Source organism: Egretta garzetta, unplaced genomic scaffold (genome assembly GCF_000687185.1).
Source record: "Egretta garzetta isolate BGI_Z169 unplaced genomic scaffold, ASM68718v1 scaffold172, whole genome shotgun sequence".
Classification (NCBI taxonomy): domain Eukaryota; kingdom Metazoa; phylum Chordata; class Aves; order Pelecaniformes; family Ardeidae; genus Egretta; species Egretta garzetta.
In genome coordinates this window covers 645,225-655,270 of record NW_009258951.1, presented here as the reverse complement: position 1 = coordinate 655,270, position 10,046 = coordinate 645,225, and the positions used below count along the sequence as shown (strand labels likewise).

At 43.0% G+C, this 10,046-nt stretch overlaps 1 protein-coding gene across 1 annotated transcript in view; it reads left to right on the top strand.

Annotated features, from left to right (window-relative positions):
- The first annotated feature begins 6,145 nt into the window (after window positions 1-6,145).
- The window catches only part of RNPEPL1 (arginyl aminopeptidase like 1), an 11,676-nt gene continuing 7,775 nt past the window's right edge, over window positions 6,146-10,046 (top strand). The window contains 4 exon segments of the mRNA XM_009634321.2: window positions 6,146-6,435; window positions 7,106-7,257; window positions 7,687-7,803; window positions 9,008-9,243. Coding sequence (XP_009632616.2) covers window positions 7,130-7,257; window positions 7,687-7,803; window positions 9,008-9,243 — 481 coding nt within the window. The 5' untranslated portion in view covers window positions 6,146-6,435; window positions 7,106-7,129.

The window sequence follows — 10,046 nt, the reverse complement described above, 5'->3', positions numbered from 1 at the left end:
AGCATCTGCCCCTGTCCCCTGCCCGCAGGAGCGCTCGCCGGTGCCAGTCCCCTGCCCGCTGCCACCCAGCCCTGCGCCATCCCACGCCACCCGCAGCGCTGATGCTCCCGATGCCCACCCAGCCGCCCTCCCTCCTTCCTTCCTTCCCCTGTCGCCCCGGCCCCCAGGGCTGTTCATCCCCCATCAGAAACAGTCCGTTTAAAGTCTCTTGTCCCTTAAAGAGCATTGCGGTTGTTGGCGAGGAGCATGAAAATGTTGAAAACTCCTGCTTTCCGAATTCTTTGGGACGAGTTACGTAATCCGCAAATACAGGAGTTTCCCCTGTGGGTTTTGCCAAGTGCTTACAAAATCGGGCCTTGTGTACCTAGGCTGACGTTCCAACAAGCCATGGTCAGGAGCTTTGAGAAGAGCAGGGGGAGATCCACGTGTTCCCGCAAGTTAGCTGTTGGAAAAAGGATGAGAAATGGCCCAAAAGTCATTTTGATGCGGTCATGGATAGTGCTTCCTTGTCTGTGTGGATTAGCTGCCTTCAGCAGTGAGATGCTTTGTAAATTCTGTTGCTTCTTTTCAACCCCTGGTATTTAGAAGCATTTTGTTCCCAGCCTTTTAGGTGCTGTCTGGCAGATCTTGTGTTTTTTAAGAAGTCACGATAGTGAAAATGTAAAGTTATCACTGGAACGTCAGTTCTTTTTGTTACTGTATACTCTGTTCAGGTTGGGAATTCAACTACAATTATTTTTATTGGGTGGTTTGTGAATCTGTTTGCAAAAGGAGTGGGTTTTTGAGAGTCTTGCAACTTTGATTCTCCATCTCACCTAATGGAATTGACTCTCAGCTTGCTGGTCTGGTAATGCTGTTGCTTTGGTCAAAGCCAGTAAATGTGCGGATCGTGACTTACTTGACAAGAACAGGAATTGAACATACCGCTTTCATGCAAAATAACCCCGCAGCAAGTATATACTAGGCCTTCCCTTATAAAAGGAAAGTGTTGCTGAATAGAATGAGTTTGCCGGATCTTTTATGGTCTAATTTTAATACTACATTGAAGCTCACAAAAGTAACTTCATCCTCAGAAGGATCTGGGTAGTCTTAATACATTGGCACATGTGGAACAGTGAGTTCCACATGAAGATTTTTTTCACAGAAGTTTTCTTTTGTTATATGGTGACCTTTTAATGTGCTGGTCCTTCCCTAAAAGTGTAAAAATGAGGTAAAATTCAGATGCGCTTGTAAGTGAGAATGTTGTTCCTTTTTACCTCTGGAACTCCTGGTTTTAATACATCCTTGTACAATATTTGGCTGTAGTTTTTCCACACTGAAGAGGTATGTGGGAGATGTCTTTCAGGGCCCACAGTGTGTTCAGAAGATTCTGGGTTTGGTTCCCCCCATCCCCAAAGATTTTATGAAGAAACCTGTTTCTTTTGTCCACACTATGCCTTGTTCATGGTGGAAAGGCTTTAAAGCTAATTTGGTGTTGCTGTGTGCTCTACAATCATTCTCAGTTTGCCTGAGCCGTGCCTCCCAAAGTATGCGATAACGGGCTTTCCTCCTCTTGAACAAAGAGGTTAGGTTAGCCTGTGCTTCCTCCTGGGTTTTGCCAGCCTTGTTGCCAAAGAGGCAGACTGTCCTGCTGCGTGTATGGAGCAATGATCTCGGATGTAACGGAACGCCGATCTGAGGCTCAGCTTTAGGAATGATCTGAAGACCTCTGGAAAGCACCGGGCACTGACTGACAGGGTGTTCGTTTGGTCTCACCTTGCGTTAATGAGTTGCCTCCTTGGCCCTGCACAGGATCCAGCGTGGACTCTATGTGCTGGGAGTAGGGCGGTTTTTCCATTCCCTCCGTTGTTTGTCTTGCTTCCCCTGGATCAGATGTGAGCTAGGTATTCTTCATCCTGTCTTTTGAAGTCTTTATTGTGCCTTTAATGGCGTGTACAGCTTCAGCTGAAATGAAGCCATGAGGACTAGTGTCAAAAGATTATTGATGGTGAAAAGTAGAAGCAGGCGTGCTCTCTGACATAAATCGTACCACGTTTCCTCACTCACTGCTGTAGATTTTGGCTGGCAAAATATTTGTCCTCGAGTAGCACCTGTTCTAGCTCTTCATGTTCAGCACACTGAACTATTTTTTTTGGATCCAAAGTAGTTTCTTGCTGTTGTAGTGCTATCTGTCGTTGCTGTTTTTCAGCCTAGCGTTGCATTTTAATAGGGATGAGTAACCCGTGTGTGTATGAGGGTGAATGGGTTTATACTCTGTTTCCTTGTGGTCCCTTTTCTCTGCATCAGCGAAGCAACTTTACAGTGTTAGACCTCTCTCTTCTAAAAGATATATTTTCTTTGGCCTTTCTCTGAATATGATCTTTTTAGGTCAGGGTTTATTTTCTATGGGACTCTCAGCATACTTGTGGGACCTATAAAACAATTCATGTTATAGTGTAGCACAGACACGTCAGAAGTAAAATCAGGAACAAAGATAGTAGCCTGTTTAAAATTGGAAACCTGTTGCCTTGGTATACTTGGTTTGAGCCATCTGGATACGTTATTCGACTGTCCCATTATTTCTCATGTGGAGGAAGGAGCCAAGAGCTTTGGTTGTTTGATGGACATTGAGAGACAGCTGAGAGATTAAATCTGCCTTTCACAGAGCATTCCAGCTCCCTGTGCTGTTAGGAAACCATATGCTCGGTACATCACCAATTCACTTTGCGAGCAAGACTGTCAGAAACATTGGGTGTCTCATGGTTTGGGGTGAAGGCATGCGCTGATCAGGTGTGTCGGTGACAGTAGCTGTGCTCTTCCTCCCCTTCTTTTCCCTCGCCCCTTATTTCTTGGTCCTACAAATACTCTTTCATGAGACTTCCCCCCCCCCCGTCTCCTTCCCCAGGAAGGAAAATCTGCATCTGTCTCTTACCCGCTGTGTCATGCCTCTGATTTGGCAGCGCACATGTTAACACCAGTGCTATTTTCTTTCCATGACAACCTTAAATGCAAACCCCGCTCTGTGTTCTGGTATGAAAAAACAATGGCATTTCCTCATCTTTGGGATTTAGCAAAAAGGACAGCCCTTTTTGCAGTGCTGGAAACTTCACCATCGTTCTGTTGGATTTCTCCTGATTCCTCAGTCCTCGAGTGACTTGCTGTCCAAGTGTGCCTTGCTCGTGTCACATCCTCCTCATCTCAGATGCGCGGTTTACTTTGTCATCCGATGGAGCAGCCTGTTGTTTGTCTGGAACAGGAGCTCTGGCATTGCAGCTCTTCCCAGGAGCTTCATTGATAATGCAGGCAGAACCATGGAGAGATTTAAAACTGAAAGAGGCTTAGCTAATTGCCTCTGTCCTTTGCTGGATTTGGGTAAAAGATTATAATCTAAGTCAATAAAAATTATATTATTGGCAGGTGCCGTATAAAGTGTGAGCTGCTATGCAGTATGTGGGCAGGGGGAAACCTAGACTGCCCGAGGCCTCTGTTCAGCAGAGGAACTAAGCAGCAGTTTTTTACTTAAAGTACTCTATAAGAACAGCTTTAATATGTGAAACATGAAAAACTAGATTAAAAATGATGAGCATTATAAGCATTATGATGATGCCATGTGTATTTTCAAAGGGATTTGGATGTAGGGCAGATGTTATGGCCCCAAATTCTGTTCTGTCCCTGCGTGCTGCTCCATCCCTGGCCCCTAGCAGTACCCTGTTCCTTGCACTCCTTTCTGGGATGCTGCTTATACTCGTTTTCCCCAGTCCACAGTCCTGCCTCTGTCCGGCAGCATAGCCTGGTCTATTTATATTACAGATCTATTTATACTGTTTCAGGATAACTTTCATCATTGTTCCAAGTGCATCTGGAAAGAGAGACGGAGACTTGCCATGTCGCTGCAGGCATTAGGAAACAGGGGAAAAAAATACTTCATCCTCTGCAAAGGTTCTTTTCCCCTCTTGGCCTGTGGGGCTGGTCCTTCATTTAACTTCAAACAAATGTCAAATAGTGGGGGACTGGTTGACAAGAAATTGTCCTTAATTTATGGAGTTTGTTGTAAACAAGAATCAACTTCTCAGTTCCCCTTTGCTTCCTGCTTCTGTTTTCTTCCTGTGCTGGTCAGGGAGAGCTTCCCCTTATCTATCTGCTCTAAAGACATCATCTGTCAACCCTTTTTCCTTCCTATTCTAGTCTTGCAACTTAGGTCTGGTGGTGTCTTATCTGTCTGTTTTCTTTGTTAGCCTTTTCTGTGTCTCAAAAAGCAAAGGAAACAGAACCTTTTGCAGGTGAGTCTCTTCAGTAGGGCCAACGATACAGATTGTAAGTCAGACTTTTTGTGACAGCACAAATTCGCTGATCAGAGGAGTGTTTTTCAGTTGGCATTCGGGCAGGTCTTTAAAAACTTAAATACTGAGCCTTCTTTCTGGATCATTAGAAAACTACTACCCTGAATTCAAACACAGCAGTTGCATTTTTATGTGAATATGTGTTCTGTGGGGAAGCTACTAGTTAAAAACTGTGGGTTTTAATGAGATGTTTATCTCCAAATGCCTTCTGGAATAATTGTCTCCAGTTCCACAATATCACGTCGCAGAGATGATGTTCATTGGTGTGAAATGCAGGTATCCATGGAGTGGAAATTTGCATGTAGTGCACCTCAGCTGTGATGTGGGGGTTTGGCCACTGATATGCTGAAAAGCAGCACATGGATTTGAATCGTTGCGTAGCCTTAGTCCCCGTGGCGTAAGTGAGGCAAGGTTTGTCAGAAGTTATGCTTTAAGCATGCTCTGGCCCAACAGGCTTGAAACAGAAGAGGGTAATCTTAAAACAAGTTTCAAGATAAGAATGGTGCTCTGAGATTAATATTACTTCTAGATAAAGGTTTTTAATTTTGTAATGACTCCCACCTAAAAAAAAAACACCAAAAAACCAAAACACCAACGTTTGCCAGCAGAAGTGTGAACTGGTAAGTGAATAACTGCAAGCTGCTGACAGGGTCCCTTTCCTTGCCTTTCGCTGACTCCCAGGGGTGCTGGTAAAGTGTATGATTAGGGAGAGGAGCACACTGGCATCTGAGGAGATGGATCTAATGGAGAGGGAAGAAGAATAACCTTATAGGACAGAGGAAGAGAGAGACAAAACTGACTTCCAGAGCACAGAGAGGTTAAGTAGGAGACAGAATTGTAATTGCTGTTAATACCAGAGCAGACATAGTACCCAGGCTTCTCTTCTGTATTTCATTGCTTTCTCTTGAGGACCTGAACTGAACTACTGTCTGCACTAACTGCTGTTCCCTGAATTCAGATTTATTAGTTGCTTTGATCTAAGAATTCAGCAGACTCAGAAGTTTTATTCCTTGTGCTTGACCGTTCCCAAGACTTCCAGTGGTTCCAACTTCATTGCAAGTTTCACAATATTGGATATTTTCTGTAAAAGTGCAGCTCCAGAGTTCTAGGATTACAAGAAAATCCTTACTTAAAATTACTCCTACACTTCAAAGGTGGAGGCAGGGAGCCTGTGAAAGCATAAACATTACATTTGAAACAGAAGAACCGAAAAGGCAAATAATTGCACTTTCTCATACTAAACTGTTCTAATTATTTGCTGAGGGTCTGACTCATGATTTATTTGCTCTTTGATACTGAAAATTGACATGCTCAGTGGTGGTTTTTTGTGTTGTGGGTTTTTTTTTTTCGTGACCACCCAGAATCTCCTTATCCATTTTGTAAAAAGAGGCCTCCAGTGTCACTGACCAGATGTTTCTTGCATATACTGACTTTTTTACATAGTGTCAAAATGTTTGATGCTTCAGCCAGCAGGGCAATGTCAGGGTCAGAGATAGTGTTGTGTATACTGTTCAGGTTTTTCTGTTTGTGGGTTTGGTTTGTTGGGGTTTTTTTTGGTTGTGTTGTTTTCAGCTTGTGCTACCTGACCCCTACTGCTCCTGTTCATGTTGAATGAAAAACATGAAGGTATTCAGAGTACTCCCTCTGAGAAGGAGGTTGTGTGGATGTTTGTTAGGGACTTGTTATTAACCAGGCAAATCGATACAACAGAAATAGCGAGTGGCTGGAAGACACTATGTTGTGTGGCACCGCTCAGTGTTCAGACAGTGAGAAATTACTCTGAGTAGTCATGGCAAATAAGCAGTAGAAAGATGTATTGTTAGAAATGGAAATATGCCCTGTGCCAGGTATGCATTGGGAGAGCCAAACAGCTCTTCCTCCACCATCCTCTTGATTTCAGGTTTTGTTTTTTGGCAGTTAGTCCTTGTGATTTTGTCCCTTTCCCTCACTTCTTCTTTATATCACATTTCAACAGATCTGGTGGCTGGATCCAGAACTGACGTATGGCAATGCCAAGCCATTTGTCTTCACGCAGGGCCACTCGGTGTGTAACCGGTCTTTCTTCCCCTGCTTTGACACACCAGCAGTGAAGTGTACCTATTCAGCTACTGTCAAGGTAAGTGACCAAATGGATGGCAATGGTTCACGGAGTACTTAGCTGCTGTTAACTTGTGAAAGCATAGTTACGTGGCATGTGGATATATGATTCCGACATTGTGACACTTAGTGTTATAAAAAAATACATGATTTCTTTAGATCCCATTCTGGTTCTTGGAACAGAATTGGGGTACTGCCAAAAGGCAACTCCGTTGCCTGTCGTGTTTGGGTCTTGCCTTCCCCGTACTCAATGTTGAAAGAGTAGCCATGAAATGGATAATAAGAAGGAGAGAATTTGGCTGGTCACTTCCTGTAGTGCTTATTAATGATAATGCTCAACTGTATTTTATCAATTCTTGAAAGGAAAAGACCAAAGTTTTATGAAAGCAGCATCAAATAATGTTGCATTTTGTGTAAATGAATTAATTTGATATGTAGGCACTTTTGGGAGAGCTGGCATAAGAACCGGTGCAATATAGAAGGAATAATACTTCTGGCTGGTATGTTTTCACAGGCTGGGTAGATTGTGGTATAAAACCCCCACAGAAATCTTAAATTTTCTGATATCTAAATGATTGTTTTTAATGTACATCCTCTTAGGCTTAGATGAGAAAAAACCAGAAATGTGTGGTGTAGTTATTCAGCTCTGATCATCTCGTGAGTTGATGTGTATGATGTTGGTCTTCCAGGCTCCAGCGGGCATACAGGTGTTGATGAGTGCCACCCAAAGTACCTACTTAGAAGAGGAAGGTGTATATCAATTTTACATGGAATATCCAGTTCCTGCCTACCTAGTGGCCCTGGTGGCAGGAGACCTTATACATGCAGACATAGGTCCAAGGTAAGATTTGCAATGAGTTGATCTGCTTTTTGTGTCTCTGTGCAGTGCTTCAACTTGTAAGTGGTAAATACTTTGAGTAATGGATAAGGGAACAGTTGGGACCACGAGCTGTGAGTGTTCAGAGTTTGAGGCTTAGTTGGGTGTAAAGAACTGCATGGCACTGCCCTGGCAAAGATACTTTCCTCTTTCATACATGTTGCTTATTGTCCCCTGTAGTCATTACAGCTACTTGCCTTGTAGCCTTAAGGTGATTTCAGGGATCTTTGGTTATCTTTTGTCATGTATCCCTAGAGTGTTAGCCTAAAGAAGGCCTGAGGCCTCTTAGCACTATTACCATACATGGAAGTGTGGTGAGAAGTCAGGCTATTTTTTTCTAAGAGATAATTCAGTTTGCTGAAGTATCACCTGATGTTTTCTGTTTTCTGACAGGAGCAGAGTGTGGGCAGAGCCTTGCCTGCTGCCAACAGCCATCAGCAAGCTTTCTGGCATGGTTGAGCGCTGGTTGACTGCTGCAGAGAGCCTGTATGGCCCGTATATATGGGGAAGGTAAGTTTACTAAGTCTCCCAGGAATGTTTAACGGGAACAAAATAGAAAATCTCGAGAAATTGTTGTGCTTTCTCCCTGTGCTAGCAATAGCAGGACAAATGAGCCTCTCAACTGGCAGCACTGTAGTAGCTGGAAACAAACTGAAGTTTTGTCTCTGCGAGTGGCAGAGAGGACCATGGAGGCACAGTGGTGTTTTGCCTGGTATCATGGGCAGAACTGCAAGTTTCTGAACAGTGGATCTTCCCTGAGGAGTGAAGATTTTTCATACTATAGTGTTTTGTGATGCAAGTTCAACTTTGGGCTGGACACCATTTAAAATGCGTGGCAGTTTTATTTATTTATCTTTGTTTTTTTTTTTTACATATGGTACATGACCTGTGATGTACTTATCGTGGTATGCCTGAAGATGCTGAAAACCTAATTCAGTACAGACTCATTGAGAGTCCTAGTCCCTAAAAACAGCATTAAGTTTCTGAAGTTAAGCTCAACTATGTGTTATATGAGAATGAATTTGTGAGAATGCTTTCGTTCTTTGGATAGGAGAAAATGTTTACAAAGGCTTCCTGTATTTCTTTGCTAAAAGTAAGCAAGAAGTATGTGCTGTTGTTGTTAACTTACAAAATGTTGCTCGTAATAATCTGAGAACATGGCCCAGTGTGCCAGTGCTGACCATTGGTGCAGAAATTTAGAAAACAAGACAAATAGTATTGTTATGTTCTGAAGCAGACAGCCTAGAGTTGTTTTGCTGACACTGCAGGTACTCCAAATCAATTAATTCATTCAATAGCTTCCCAGCCTCTCTTTGTCCTGGGAGCCTCTGGGGACTTGACACTGTGTACGTGGTAGTGTATGTAGAGTCAACTGAGTGATTCTGGCTCTCAGATGTACAACTTGTGATGAGTTTGCATGTGTGCAGGGAGCATGATGCTTCTGGGAAGTGCTGGATCTGCTGCACATGAAAAGACTGTGTAGTCTTTATGCCCAAATGTGAGCAGATCCTTGGCCAACAGAATAAACTCTGTGATCCCTTGATCAGAAGAATTAGGCACTAGTGGTCTGGCAAGTTTGTTCCTGAAGTCACAGAAAAGTCTCAGAAGAGCCTTCCCTAAAGAAAAAAAAAGTTACTCTGTGTGTCTTTTGAAATAGCTGGAATTCACCTATCTCCTTTCTCCTCTCTTCTTTCTTCTCTCTCCCTAATTTTAGATATGACATTGTTTTTCTTCCTCCATCCTTCCCTATTGTTGCCATGGAAAATCCATGCCTGACCTTCATCATCTCTTCCATTCTGGAGAGCGATGAGTTTTTGATCATTGACGTCATTCATGAAGTTGCCCACAGCTGGTTTGGAAACGCGGTCACCAATGCTACGTGGGAGGAGATGTGGCTGAGCGAGGGGCTAGCCACATATGCACAGCGCCGGATCACCACTGAGACCTATGGTATAGCTGCAGAAATGCTTCTCCTTCTGCTATGTCTAACCAATAATTGAGGGTTGGCTGCATAGAATGGTTGGCCTTGGGAGCTCAAAAGTCTGTAGGAAGCTGGTTTTCTTTTTTCATTTCTGGAATACACACGACCCAAAACTTTTTGCACTGAGCATCTTGGATGCTTAGTGTCTAACGTTGTCCTGGCTTTGGGTGGAATCAGTACCTGATATGGTAATAGGGACTTTGAGTGAGGTGTGTTAGCACAGTGTTCTAAGGACCCTTGCAGGAACTTTGGAACTACTGTTGGGCACCAGGCAGGTGTTCATGTGCCAGAGCAAGGTGAGCAGAGAATTCTTCAGAGAAAGATGTAAGAAATCTTATCATGGTTACATTCTGAAATAACTGTCCTGTGAAGAAGTGTCTTTCTAATCCTGATCAGTTAGTAGCTACCTACTGTTGGAAAGAATGATGGCAATAGCACTTAGAAAAAAATGTACACATCTATGTAGCTATTTGTTTATCTGCTTTAGGCTTCCTTTAGAACTGTATAGCCTTGCTTTTGCTTATCTCAGTGAATTTTGCAGGTCAATTGTACGGTACTGTCTTTAGAATATATAAGTAGTAAACTGTTCCTATTGCTTTTCAGTTTAATTGGAATGCACTTCTCTAGTTTGTCCTCTTATGTTCTTAAAAGCCTGCAGCATGTGTATTCTCACACGTCTGCTGTAAACAATCTTGGAAAAATTCCTGGAAATCTTGGCAGTGAGAATGTTTAGAAGGATGCCTTTGTTTTTATTCATGTATATTGTTTTTGG